Below are 14874 nucleotides of genomic sequence, written 5' to 3'. Positions count from 1 at the left end.
TGTGAATCTAAGTTTGGCCTCATTGCGGGGCAGTATATCAATATGAGTAGGAAAAGGAGTACCCCTAAACATTTTAAGGGGAAAAAAGCACTGGTAATAAGTATGTGCTTTGTTTTTAATTGCTGTCTTTTTGCAACCCACCCTAGACTCATAGAACTAAAGAGTTGGAAAGGACCACAAGTCATCTAGTCCAAACCCCTGCAATGCAGGAATCTTAACTAAAGAATCCCTGAGAGATGGCCATCCAACCTCTGCTTAAAAACCTCTAATGAAGGAGAATCCACCACCTCCCGATGGAATCTGCTGCACTGTTGGAACAGCTCTTACCATCAGAAAGTTCTTCCTAACGTTTAGCTGGAATCTCCTTTCTTGTAATTCAATATTTAGATCCCAGCCTCTGGAGCAGAACTGGCACCATTTGGTGAAAAGTGAGCTGTAAGTATTCATCATCATATCATCCTATTTGTTATTCAGTCTTGTTATGTGGAACAGTTTTCCTGGACCACTTGGTGTCATTTGATACCAACCATGGTAACCTTCTGAATAGCTCGTCTGGGTTGGGGCTTGAAGGCATTGCTTTATGGTGGGGTTCTGGTCACTCCTGGATAGTTGTTCTCAGAAGAATGGTGCTGGGGGACATTTGCTCTGCCCCATCTACATGAAACCACTGGAAGAAGTCATCATGAGGGTTGCAGTCTCATCTCTCTGCTGTTCTGTCTCTTTTCCATTTTCTGATCCCAGGGAGGCTATACTGTAAAGTTCTAAACTGGTACTTGGGGGTTGTTTTGGGGATGGGTAAGGGAGAAATTCCAAGGAAAAATATTGAGTAATGTTGCAGGTGCTGTGGGTTGGGATACCATATGCTACAGAAAGTGGTTTACAACTAGCCTTCGACAGGGTGGCACACCGCATCACCCGAAAAACCAACTATGCAGTTTGGGAATTTTCTTGAGAGCTCACACAGATCAAAGGCTCAGGTGGTGGGGTTAGCCATGATTGTTTTATCAACTGCAGCCCTATTTAAAGAGGTCAGACCTAGCCACAGTAATCCATGTTCTAGGCACGTCGAAGATTGATGACTAATGTCATCTCCATGGGACTGCACTTGAAGACAGCCTGGAAATTCAGCTGCTTCAGAATATAGCCACCAGGGTCTTGATGGAGACAAGGTGGCAAGACTCCTGAACACTATACCAGCAACACTGGTTGCTGGTGTATTTTCAATCCCAACTTAAAAGTACTGGTTTTAACCTTCAAAGCAAGTCATCTGTCACTTGGTGAATCAATACTTCATAAATCAATACATCTGTTGAAGCAGTTCATTCGTATTAAATAGTACTCCCAGCTACACACCCACTCAACTGATAAAATATGACACCAGAGGTGTAGAGATGAACGACAAAGGAACCATCAGGTGCTTGTGTGCGCGCTCTTACGATCCTGGTTCTCACCAACAAGGTGAGGACAATGTAAGTACTGGAACTCTTAGTATGACTGTTACCAAGCTTTATCACTCTTATTCAGTGAATCTTAAGAACCTATGTAACAGGAATTAGCAAGTGGTCATTACCACCCCAGAGCCTCCTCTCAACATAGCACTGACACAGGGCCTCCATGTAGTTTTAAAAGCCAGGTTCACGACTACCATCTTTTTTTGAAGTTTGTAAGCTTGCACTTTGTTTTATAGACCATTCTAGGAGCCTTTATTGGCTGAAGAGTAGGATAAAAGTTTCTCTCATAATTAAGGCTGTAACTAAATTTTTCAGCATGTATGCTGATCAAACTTTGGCAGCAGCTGCCTATAGACCCCAGTAAAGGAATCCCATTGAAAACCAAGTAATTCAACCAAGATACATTCTGAACACTTTTATTTCTAGATACTTCCAGAGTAACTGTACATGCAAAACTGCATTAGTCACAATAGATTTACAGTAGATTCTAATCTATTTTAAGTGTGGAATTTAGAATCCTTTTTACAGTATATAAAAAGACTAAACATCAATATCCCAGAACTTTGAATAGGATGTTTAAATATTCCACTTTTTAAAGTTGCAATACCTAGTTACTAGGCATTGTATGTTACAGGTGGTTGAGTTATCAGAACTTCAGAGGCTTAACAGCAACATTGCAGAACAAATCTAAGCTCCCAACGTATCCCCCCTTTTCTGTCCACAGCCAACCTCAAAACCCTGCCATCCACAACCAATAGAATTTATTCACCTGTATATAGGATTGTACAGTGTTATTTGTCAAAAGAAGACACTCCCTCAATGGCATCTCACATAAACTTTAAAAAGAAATTTAACAAAAATAAAGGTGTAACATCTTCAAAAATAAATATAAAGAGGGAATGCAGACAAGTGTCAAGACATTTTGGCAGGTCACATTCATAATGTACAAAATATAACTTATTCAAAGCCAAGGGCAAAAGAAATATATCCAAATTTCTCTTTCAAGAAGTCAACCATTTAATCCACTTCTTCCATGCGTGATGTGTCATCATCTCCTTCAAGTGGTGGCATTTCTTCAGCAACTGCAGGGGTAGTTTCTTCTGGAGCAGTATCATCTTCATCTATACCTGTAATTAAATTATAGTGTTTTATCACTAAATTTAACTAGTATCTTTAGCAAAAATTGAATTCTATACTATGTTTATTTCCACAACAATAAAGCTTTCCCAACTATACAACATTTAGTTAACGAGATTTAACTTACCCAAACCAAGTTTTATCATTCTATAAATACGGTTGGCATGTGTCTGGGGGTCTTCTAGACTGAAGCCAGATGACAGGAGAGCAGTCTCATACAGCAGGATGACCAGGTCCTTCACTGATTTGTCATTCTTGTCAGCTTCTGCCTTCTGCCTCAGTGTCTCAATAATAGAATGGTCAGGATTGATCTCCAGGTGCTTCTTGGCAGCCATGTAGCCCATTGTGGAGTTATCCCTGAGTGCTTGTGCTTTCATTATTCTCTCCATGTTTGCTGTCCAGCCATATGTGCTGGTCACAATACAGCATGGGGAAGTCACCAATCGGTTGGAGACTACAACCTAGGTAAGTACACAGAGATTTAGAGAGAAAATCCATACAGCTAAATGTGCTACAGTACTAACATTTTTGCACGTGAATGTTAGCTTATTGGGTATTTAGTTTGTACCAAACTAATGGGGATACATGCAGGCTACTTCAACATAATGTAATATGGAATCATCTCAACACCAAGCTAGTACACCAAGTGCACCAGCATAATTAAGCTTTAGTTATCAAACAGCAATCCATTAGGTAGCACTAAGAATTTAAAAAGATTTAGACAAGGATTAGAAAGGTGGCATAGTGGTGAACACCACAGGTATCACATCAGCTGGGATTAGGTCTCAAATTCAATCTTTGGCACCTCCAGTTAAACTCTTAAGAGTCAGAGCTGGAAGAACTTCTGCAAATTGTTGCTTGGCAAGATGAACTAATAGTCTAACAGTACCAGATAACTTATGAACTTGCAAGAAACAATCTGACAACTGCTTTTACCAGAGTTTATATATTATTTCATGCTTACCTTCTCTACTTTCTTTTCAAGTATATCTTTCATGATTTTGCAGAGGCTTTCAAACTTTGCTTTCTTCTCCTCCTGTTTCTTTTTCTCCTCTTCATCTTCGGGAAGTTCCAGTCCCTCTTTTGTTACTGAAACCAAAGTCTTCCCCTCAAATTCTTTTAGCTGCTGTACACAGTATTCATCAATGGGCTCAATCATGTAAATTACTTCCAAACCATGTTTACGAAGGCGCTCCACAAAAGCAGAGTTTGCTACTTGATCTTTGGTTTCACCTACAAAGAGAGAAACAGATTCAATTACTTTAACTACGCACTCCTCCATCCCCAAAATTGGTTACGTCTAAGACCAAACAGTTTCCCTCAAATGAAATTTGCTACCAAGCCACAAACATATGCAGCATCAATGCCCAAAGTAACAATAGTCTAAAACATAGAAGATGAAATATGGCAAACCTGTGCAACAAATTCAAATTCTATAAAGCCACTCTTGGTCAATACTCAAGTCAGTCTAAAACGCAACACCTAAACAACACAGTTTCCCAATAATCCTGTTAATCAAGGTAACTAGACTTCATTTCACTACTGAAAGTTGTAGTCATTTTAGCTTCTAGTTATAAAAGTGAAACTTGCCTGTAATGTAGTATATATGTTTCTGGTTTTCCTTCATCCGGGTGCAGTAATCTTTTAATGATACCATCTCATCCCCAGATGCAGAAGTATAGTATCTCAACAACTCTGATAGTTTCTTGCGATTCTGTGAATCCTCATGTATGCCAAGCTGGAAGAAAGTTGCAATTTGTATGTTAGGTGTTACCCAAGACTCAAGGTGCACAGGAAAGTGCATTCTATGACCCAACCAACCTTAATGTTTTTGGAAAACTGCTCGTAGAACTTCTTGTAGTTTTCTTTATCTTCTGCCAACTCAGTGAAGAGTTCTAAGCATTTCTTGACTAAGTTCTTCCGGATCACTTTCAGAATCTTGCTCTGTTGCAGCATTTCACGGGAGATATTTAGAGGCAGGTCTTCTGAATCAACAACACCTCGCATGAAATCTGTGAAGAACATATTCATTAGTCTATCATGCAGAGTGATAATCTAGCTATTCCTAGACATGGGTTATTTATATGCCTAAGTAATTGTATGTTGCTTTCAGTTTATAACAAGGTTTCTTGAAACGGTCATCCCTTAGGGTAGATAGGGCACAGTGCAAGGGGTTAATAAAGACCTGGGGTCAAAAATAGCCTAGGGTTGTTGAAGTTTATGATGGCAAGTGAATAAAGATTAATCAGAAATAATTGCCATGGGCATTTTCACCTCCTTTGCAAATGAGAAGCCTCTATTTAGTAAGACAAATCCACAACTATTATTGGAAAATGCTGCTTTACTGCCAATTGTTTTAGTTACAGGGATCAATGCATGGTATCATTATTTTCCCTCGTTATAGTATTTGATCATTAATAAATGTTGATTATATACTTCTTGATTTTACTTCATATTTGCATAAAATTTAGGTTGGGGTCACTGACACACTCTGTAAGCTCTTTGAGCGGCAAGTGAATTCTTAGATTTGGGAAAGCCTGATTTAGAAAAAAGGTAGTACATCATGGCAGCGTTATTATGCTGCACACACATCACTCACTTGGCATTAGAGCTTATTAAAAAATGGAATTTAAAACAGAAGCACTCCACACATAACATGCATTAATTCACTCAAGATATGCAAAGTGCTGCATTTACACTTATGTTATACATCTTCCAAGCCACTCTGCACGCATCACAGGTAGCAGCAACTTCCATCCTATATCTACCAGGATACCACTTAGCAGATGCAGAGCTATTCACTTACTCAGATATTCAGGGATTAATTCTTCACAGTTATCCATAATGAACACTCTGCGCACATACAGCTTGATGTTATTCTTTTTCTTTCTGTTTTCAAACAAATCAAAAGGTGCACGCCTTGGAACAAACAAGAGTGCTCTGAATTCCAGCTGCCCTTCCACAGAGAAGTGCTGCAAAAAGAGAAAGTTGTAGTGAAACATCTGGAGAAACAAAGGATTCCTTCACCCCCTATGTGCCCACGTGACCACTTCCATTGGCAGAATAGGCACTTTTACACGTGCCATGTAATACCCGCAGCACTTCTGTAAGAACTCATTGGCACAGTGTGGCAGCACTGTCACTTTGTAACTCCTTGCCCATTGATAGTAGGCACATGTATTCACTGTATTCTTTTTTGGTGCCTGCTGAAGACATTCTTATTTAGGCAAGCCTGCCTACATTTTTAGAAAATTTTGTGAGTTTTAACTTGTCAGTGGTTTTGACTTTCTATATGTTTTAAATTTTGATTGCAATTTTTTTTTAGTAATGTTATTGTTTCATCAATTTTGTAAACCTCATTGAGGGCTTTTTCTACAATCAAGCTATACTACAACTTTAGCTTTCCATAAGTAACAATCTTACTTTGACTGCTAGATGATCTTCCCAGTCATTGGTTAGGCTCTTGTAGAATTCTCCGTATTCTTCATTAGTAATGTCATCTGGGTTCCTGGTCCAAATTGGCTTAGTCTTGTTCAGCTCTTCCTGGTCAATGTACTTCTCCTTGATCTTCTTCTTTTTCTTCTTGTCACCCTCTTTCTTTTCCTCTTCCTCATCAGAGCCAACATCTTCAATCTCAGGTTTATCTTCAGCTTTTTCTTCCTTTTCTTCCTTCTCTTCCTCTTTTTCCTCAGCCTCATCATCACTCACCTCTTTATCACGCTCTTTCTCCACCTGCCCACAAAAAACGAAGTTGAAACATGGCCAGTGAATTTGCATGACTAAACTACGTAACAAGTGAAAAGACCACTGGTTGCACATAAACCTCCACAATACCACTTTCTTTCGCAGCTTTGAACTTCAATTGCCCTCCTATTCCAACCTATTAGAGTGACTAGTTAATTCAAAATAATTTGCTGCAACCTTTCATTATTAAAGCTTTACCAACGCTTGAGCGTGCACTGAAAATTTTGCTTCCCTTGCTATTTTTGACACACATAAGTGAACTGCTTGGTAGTTCAAGGAGAATGAAGAACTATGATTTTTGTATCTGGTACACAATATAATGGCTCTGGAAACAAAGTCACTTACAAAAAGTGTTATTGGATATCCAATAAACTGAGAATGCTTCTTGACTATTTCTTTAATTCGTCTCTCTTCAATGTATTCCGTTTGATCTTCCTTCAAATGTAGAATAACCTTTGTACCACGGCCTAAAGGCTCACCTGCAACACAGAGTTACAGAAGTTAACTGCCACTGCCACAAAAGCTATTTTGAGTATTTGACTGCTAAGTAACAATTCCAAACAGCCAGCTTTAGAAAATGTAATGTTTTAATGTGCATAATATGTTGGCTCAGTACAATTACTGATCTAGTTTTGTACCAGAGCTCTAGTTTTTCTTAGAATCATAGCAATTTACTAAGGAGAACATTAACATTTCTTACCATTGTCCAGCCGGACAGTAAATGATCCACCAGCTGAAGACTCCCAAGCATACTGTTCATCATCATTGTGCTTGGTGATCACGGTTACTTTCTCAGCAACCAGATATGCGGAGTAGAAACCAACACCAAATTGACCAATCATGGAGATATCTGCACCAGCTTGCAAAGCCTCCATGAAGGCTTTGGTGCCTGACTTGGCGATGGTTCCCAGATTATTCACCAGATCGGCTTTGGTCATTCCAATGCCAGTATCCACAATGGTCAGGGTACGATCATGCTTGTTAGGAATAAGGTTGATCTTCAGGTCCTTTCCAGAATCCAGTTTGCTTGGGTCAGTCAAACTCTCATATCTGATTTTATCCAGAGCCTGTAGAACACAAGGTAGCCTTTTTAGTGTTTAGGAAACCTTAACATAAGCCAATTATTTGTTTTCTACCCCTTGGAAGATTTACTTACATCAGATGAATTAGAGATAAGCTCCCTGAGGAAGATTTCCTTATTGGAATAGAAAGTGTTGATGATCAGGGACATCAACTGAGCTATCTCTGCCTGGAAGGCAAAGGTCTCCACATCCTCCTCCATTGGCTGATCTTGTGTGTGTACTTCCTCTGGCATCTACCAATAGTAAAGAAAATTTTTTTAAAGCACAGGTCACTGAATGTAGCCACTGAATTAACAATTGCATGCTTTAAGCATCCTAACTAGGGTCCTAAGTATCTGTTATCTATGTAGGAAAACTGTGTTTAAAGTTTACTTTAGTGGGGAGTCAGTTTTAACTTAATCTCAAATATTGTACATACTAGACAGTTAACTAGTTCATCAATAACAGTTCCCAAAGTAATGTTTCACAGATCAAGAATTTCTGAAAGCAGCTTGCCATGCAAATTTTTCCTGTTATAAAGTTGCTTACAAGATAGATAAGAGAACTCATTTAATGATGCAGTATTTCCCAACAGTCTGCTCGCCTGGGAGTAATTCTAGCAGCAGCACCCTATGTAATCAATCACCAGCCCAGACTCTCAATATACATTGCATGGAGCAATGACAAATCAATCTTATTGTGAAAAAAGTTCACTCTGCCATACATAATATGCACCCGTTTTAAAAGTTTTAAGAAATCCTGGCAATTAATTAAAGAAAGGCCAATGTTTGCTGTGTGTGCGCTGGCTGCATCTACTCGGCATTAAACTCCACCGAATTCCGCAAGCTTAACAACTTCTGAAGAAGGCTTAAAGATGGTCTTGCTGTGGCTTTTTGCTACTGTAACATGAACCATTTAAACCTGAAACTCGGGGGGGGGGGGGGGGGGACTCAACAGCACCTGCAACTCAACAGCACCTGCCTAGCGAAACGACCAACGGCGAAAGGAACCGAATGAAAGAGGGACACTCCACTGGCTCTCCCAAGACGCCAGTCCCTGCGCCCCCTGCCGGCCTCGACGCGGAACACACTAAATCCTTCTAGAAACTGCTAGAGCCTTCCCGCCCACCCTCTTCTCTTTTTTTGCCCTTTCAAACCCCTCCCTTCACCAGCGCTTTGACAAGCCAATCCTCTCGGCCGCGCCGCGAAGCTGCCATAGACTTAACGTGCACGCGCCGCCACGGCAGAAGACGTTCCCCCCCCCCTCCCGCACCCCAACTCGCATCCGCCTCCCCATCACCACCGCCGCCCCCGCGAGCGCCGCTTCCATCTTCCCTTCCTCCCCCCCCCCCCCAGTACTGGACAATCGAGCCCGCTCTCACCGAGAACACCCGCCCGCTCCTTCGACGTAACCGCCTTCCGCGCCGAGCTCCCGCTTATCGGCTCCGTTATTATGCCCGTTAGCCCCGAGCAACCCTGTCTATTTATTCTTCCCCGCAAAAAACGCCGACTATTTATTGTACAGTTTTCTACGCACACTTAGAATGAGCGGCGAGAGCGGGAATAAGAGACACGCGGCCCATTTGCTTCGCTGAGGTGTTTATGTGTGGGGAAGAGACATCTTTCCCTTCTTGTGCCTTCTAAACCTCCCCCCCCCAAAAAAAAAAATCTCTTCAACCGCCTCCAACTCCGTCCTTCACGCTGCCGGCCGTGCCACTTCTTCCCTCCGTCCTTCTCCCCTTCCCCATCACGGCGCGGCACCTCAAAGCACCGGCAATTCCGCCCCGTCACTTTTCCGTTGCCACTTCTGTGGCTGTCGCGACGGGCGTCCGTGAGGGGCAACTGACACCGCCAACTGCCGTCCCCCTACCGAACGGCCTCCTCACCTTGGCGGCTGTTGGATTACCAGGCTGCTTGAGAACGCTTCCTCTCACAGAGCTCGCTCTCCCGCTACCTCCTCTCGAGCTGCACTGCGCGGCGCCCCCGCCTCACGCTCGCCTTATATAGCCTCGCCGCCGCCTCTTTCCAGAACCATCGGGAACCTTCACTGACAGAGAACGCGCGGGGCGGGGAGCAGGCGGGGTTTCGCCTCCCGCGCGAGGGGGGAAAGGGGAGGAGCCAAGCTTGGGAGGGGGGAGATGCGGCAAGGCGCGCATGCGCTAGCCGCGCCTCTCTTCACCTTCCCACATGGAAACTCGCCGAGTTGATATGCGAGGGGCTCTGTCGTCTTCTCTTACCCCCGCCTCGCGGGAGACTGCGCGTGCGCTAGCGCAGAAGTCCCCGCGAGGAGGAGGGAAACGCTGCAGCTTGGCGCGGTGACGCCGTCGCCCTCGTTACGGAGAACAGCCGAGAAGCAAGGGCGGGGCTTCTCGCATTTTCTTTGCTTTGCCCCTCCCATCCTTCATCGAACTAATGAGGAGGGGCAGAATTGCGCCCTCCCCCTCCGCGGCGGTTGGAGGCTTGAGAAGCTTCCCGACGCTGCCTCACCTCAGAATGTCCTAGAAGCCGCGGGAAGCTGAAGGTGTTCCTCTTCTCCCCCTCCACCAACACTTAAGAACTGCCCGGAAACGTCAAGACGTTGTTTCAGTTTACACACACACAGTTGCCCCCTTGAAAATAAACTGCCTTCCACAACCCCCTCTCTCACCATGTGTGATTTATACCTATATATCATATATACCTCAGGATGACTCCCCATGAGCCCAAGAGTGTCTGCAGACCCTCCAAGTGTCCCTATTTTCCAGGGAAGTCCCTGATTTAGAGAGCCATCTGGTTTCTGATTTGATCCCGAAATGTCCCACTTTTCCTTAGGATGTTCCTATTTTCATTGGAGAAATATTAGAGGGTATGGAGTTATCCGACCTCCACCGCAGCCATCTGAAGACAATCTTGCATAAGGAAGTTTTTAATAAAATGTTTTATTATGTTTTTATATACAGTCATACCTTGGGTTACAGACGCTTCGGGTTGCGTGTTTTCGGGTTGCGCACTGCGCCGAACCTGGAAGTACCAGAACAGGTTACTTCCAGCGCATGTGCATGTGCAGAAGCGCTAAATCACACTTTGCACATGCACAGAAGTGCTGAATCGCAACCCGTGCGCAGACACAGCACTGCGGGTTGCGAATGTGCCTCCCGCATGGATCACGTTTGCAACCCGAGCATCCACTGTATGTTGTAATCTGCCCAGAGTGACTGGAGTAACCCAGGAAGATGTGTGGGGTATAAATAGTAAAATTATCGTGATGGAATGGGATGTCCCTATTTGCATCAGAGGGTGCGTATCCGCAAAGGCTTGTGCCAGAATCTGTCAGTGTCTCAAGACTGCTATTGTGGCAAATGGAGCCAGCCCACCCATGAGGCAAGTGAGGCAACTGCCTCAGGTGGCAGAATCCACAGATCTAGCCTTCAAGGGACGTATCACCCTTTGCTGTGGTACCAGTGATGGCTGCAGCGGCGCATTCTTTGGAGGCCGGATCTGCTGCCTGCTTGGGAGCTCTACCAATTGCTGTCTCTACGGTGGCCTCCGGGCAAATCGGAGGTGCTGCTGGTCTCCCACTCCCAGGAAGGAAATGGGAGCTGCCCTGTGGGGTCTCCCGGGCTCTACACCCACATGGCGATATTTAGATTGGGCCCCTTCCCTGCACACGATGGCCTTCGATTCCTACCTTTAACGGTTGGGCAAGGTTGATTTGATTCTCCCCCTCGTTCCTGGTATAGATCTTCATCTACCCCTTTTTCCCTGGTGGGGAGGTCCCTGCCATTTTGTGGTTCGCCTCAGTTGCCAAAATGTCTTGGGCCAGCCCTGGTGGCAAATAACGCTCAAAGTAATTTGGAGTCTCCTGACCTCTTCCCCATCCTGGCACAGAGGGGAAGGGGGACTTGGTGAAACTAGACTAAATGGGCACGTGTTTGGTCCAGCTTTATTATTGCGGGGACCCAAAAGACACCCGAGCCACTTGCCTGCGCTCGCTTTCCTTGACTGAGGTTTAGCCCAGAGAACCAAATCGTATTTGTCACACCACTGTGAAAAGCTGGGAACACAGAGCCACCCCAATACATTTTGCTGCCCGAGGCAAAGGGACAATAAGGCATCTCCCTTTTCCATTCCACATACAGGAGGAGCCAGGTGGATGTTACTTCGGCACTAGCGATCTGATAGCATCCTGCACTGTACCTGTGGCTGGTACCACATGCTTTTGACAGAATCTCCCCAGATCAGAATACACAAGTTTACTTATCATAGTATCTAAGTTCAGTACAGTGGTACCTCTGGTTACATAGGCTTCAGGTTACATACACTTCAGGTTACACTCCGCTAACCCAGAAATAGTACCTCGGGTTAAGAACTTTGCTTCAGGATGAGAACAGAAATTGTGCTTCGGTGGCGCGGCAGCAGCAGGAGGCCCCAATAGCTAAAGTGGTGCTTCAGAAAGCATCTTCTTTGAATCCATTCTGTTGAGTTTTCTACACCATTAATCTGGACCTGGGAGCTAGCTAAGGTTAGATGTGCCTGCATGCAGGAAACTGTTCTGGAAACATATTATCTATGTTTAAAAATACATTATGTGTGAAACAGCCCACAGAGTATACTCATCTCCAGAACTGGAGCTCAAAAAGCTGTGCCCTTGGAAGCACACTGTTTTGAAATTCACTCAGACTCAGCACTGTGTGCTATATACTTAAAGCTGCCAGACAAAAAAGCATCACAAATAAAGCATGTGGAGCCAAGGTGTCTGCAACATTTCCGGGAATAAAATAAGGTATGAGAACACACACACACAGAGCACGCAATATACTAGAGGTTCTGTTTTCGGTATGGCTCTGCAGATTAGGCCTCAAGCTTTTATTAGAGGGTCTAGATTTCACATGGGGATGTGGTCAACAATGGCAATTCTGCCTGCCATCCTTCTGCAACAATGTTTAGTCAGCCTTACTCGTTTTGATTTCGCAGCCCCTGCTGCTCCCAGGGAATAACATGGTAGCATGTTGCTGAATGTTGTGTCCAACATACTGACAGAGCATCACACAGAATGCTCACTGCCCCACTAGCGCATGTCATTTTCAGAGCAAAACTTAATTTTTACAAATTTATTCCATGTGAGGTCTTTAAAAATATGTTTTGGGGTGTGAGGAATTCAAATCTGCTATTCTTTTTGTGATTGGACAACATGTAGCTTTGTAAGTCTATGTCCGATGAAGAAGCACATAAACTGCTTTAGGAAAACCAAATAATTTTAAGTTTACCTTCTGAAAATATCAGGAGATTCTAAATAATAATAATAATACTAATAATAGGAAATAATACATAATAAAATTGCAAGTACTCGGCAATCATTTTTAATTATTTCTATGCAATTTTACACACATTTTACATACATTTCATTTACACATTTCATTTAGCAAGCAAAACAAATTCATATTAATTTAACCAAAATAGCTTTTGAGTTCCCAACTTTTTAGAACCCAACATTTTTGGAATTTGAGCATTTAAAAATTCAACATGTCCTATGCCCACCCCTTCACACCCCCCCATGGTAAAGTCTGTCACTGAGGGAGACCTGTCTATCTTTCCAAAGTATAAGAGGTTTCATCCCCTCAAAAGGGTTGGCTATGCCTGCAATTAGCATCAAATTCGAGCAAAAAAACAACAAACACACTTTGAAAGTTTCCTGCACAAATAAACCCTTGATAAATCTGGCTGGAATTTAGCAAGCAGGTTTAATCTGCTCTAGAAAGCCTGCCTTGACAGCAAATTCCAGCAAAGTTTATTTTTTAGATTCCTCATTATAGTCAATGAGGGCAAAACAGAACTTTTGATTTAACTTATCATACTTGGACCCAAATAACAAATAAAATCAGAGCATCACACAATAGGCCTGACATGGATTGGGCTGTTTCCAAATGCTACATATAGATTAATCTTGTGCTTGCAGCACAGCCTTAATATTTCTGACTAAATCACACAGAATATTCAAATGCATCTTAGAAAGGATACAGGAAAGATGCTAGGATTGTCTAATAGTGAACAATCTCTTCATTTGTTGAGATGGAGAATCCAAAGCAGAATAATTAACTAGGGTCCATTTGCGTTGTATTCTGTTCATCCCCTCTGCAGTTCCATCAGAGCCTCTCATTCTCTGTTATCAAGTCATCTATGGCAACAAGCAAGCAAGCAAGTAAGCAAGCAAGTTCTCTTCCAAATAACTTTGCCTAAAAATAGGCATCTGCCAAAAACACCCAGTCAGATCTCAGAAAGGCACACGGGAGGAGAATCTATAGAGAATATACACTGCTCTGATCTCCTTTGGGGACGCGGGTAGCTCCCTTAGACCAAAAGACACCCCAGGTGTTACATAGTCAACAGCTGGATGCAGATTAAGATAGCTTTTATGATTTTTGCTAAATTTCCTAGAGAAATTTCCTCCATTACTATAAACTCCTTTACTATCTATAACATTAACCTATATTAACCAATATCATTGAACTATAACTATAACCATCTCTCAAGACACTGAAGACAAGAGTTTCCAACTCTGTCAGAAGTTATAGGCAAGTGCTATCCTATAACTTAAAATGTTTTGGGGGGTTATTGGGTTGTTATTGTTTTGATTTTATGTATTTTGTGTTTTTATATTGTGATTTTATTCTGTGAACCGCCCTGAGACCTGCGGGTATAGGGCGGTATACAAATTTAACAAATAATAGAAATAATCAATTTCACTTTCCTTATCGCAAAAGGTACAGATCTTTTGAGGAAATGGGTTTGTTGCAGAATACGTTCCAATCAACTATAATTCTATCCAAAAATAGTGACAGTCTGATGGTGTCCAAGATCCAAAGTGCAGAGGGTAGATCTGGTCCCCACCTCATCTGCCTCATGTTCCTAGAATTCTGTTCCCATGCCTTTCTGTGGATATGTAATCCATGAGTCATTCATAAAGTATACTATTTTAGTTTTGTTTCAGGTTCTGTGGTAGCTACAGCGGGAAGTGCAGCATTGTCCAAGTGTTTCCTTCTTCTTCTAAGTAAGACACTTTCAGTTTCAGGTCTGCATGCACACCATTTGAATAGCAATGCCCATCAACTTAGGAGGGGCCCGGTGCCCTCAGATATTTTACAGGGGAGGGGCAAAGACCCCTTGGCCCCTAGGAGTTGGTTCCTATGGGTCCCATCCTGGGAGTAATTGACCATATACAGGGTTCGGGGTGACACTGAATTTATTTGGAACGAAATTCCTCACTTGTTTCTTCCTCTTCCTTTGAATATTTGTATTTGATCAGTCTTTATTTTTAAGAAGATGAGTAGATCAAACCAAAGGCCCATCTAGAGAGCCAGCGTGGTGTAGTGGTTAAGAGCGGTGGTCTCGTAATCTGGGGAACCGGGTTCGCGTCTCCGCTCCTCCACATGCAGCTGCTGGGTGACCTTGGGCCAGTCACACTTCTTTGAAGTCTCTCAGCCCCACTCACCTCACAGAGTGTTT

The 14874-nt window shown here is 43.0% G+C and overlaps 1 protein-coding gene across 1 annotated transcript; it reads right to left on the bottom strand.

Moving 5' to 3' along the window:
• Positions 1–1851: 1851 nt before the first annotated feature.
• HSP90AA1 (heat shock protein 90 alpha family class A member 1) lies at positions 1852–9437 on the bottom strand. Its single transcript, XM_028707844.2, has 11 exons — positions 9279–9437; positions 7489–7647; positions 7033–7399; positions 6678–6811; positions 6012–6320; positions 5395–5560; positions 4410–4600; positions 4179–4326; positions 3553–3821; positions 2716–3049; positions 1852–2578 (listed from the first exon to the last, which is right to left on the bottom strand). Exons 2-11 carry the CDS (start codon positions 7645–7647, stop codon positions 2469–2471), a joined length of 2187 nt encoding a protein of 728 aa, XP_028563677.2. The 5' UTR covers positions 9279–9437; the 3' UTR covers positions 1852–2468.
• Positions 9438–14874: the final 5437 nt, after the last annotated feature.

The sequence above is a fragment of the Podarcis muralis genome, chromosome 1 (assembly GCF_964188315.1).
Source record: "Podarcis muralis chromosome 1, rPodMur119.hap1.1, whole genome shotgun sequence".
Lineage (NCBI taxonomy): Eukaryota > Metazoa > Chordata > Lepidosauria > Squamata > Lacertidae > Podarcis > Podarcis muralis.
The sequence above is the reverse complement of the archived record's forward strand: the minus strand, read 5'-3'. Positions and strand labels throughout refer to the sequence as shown.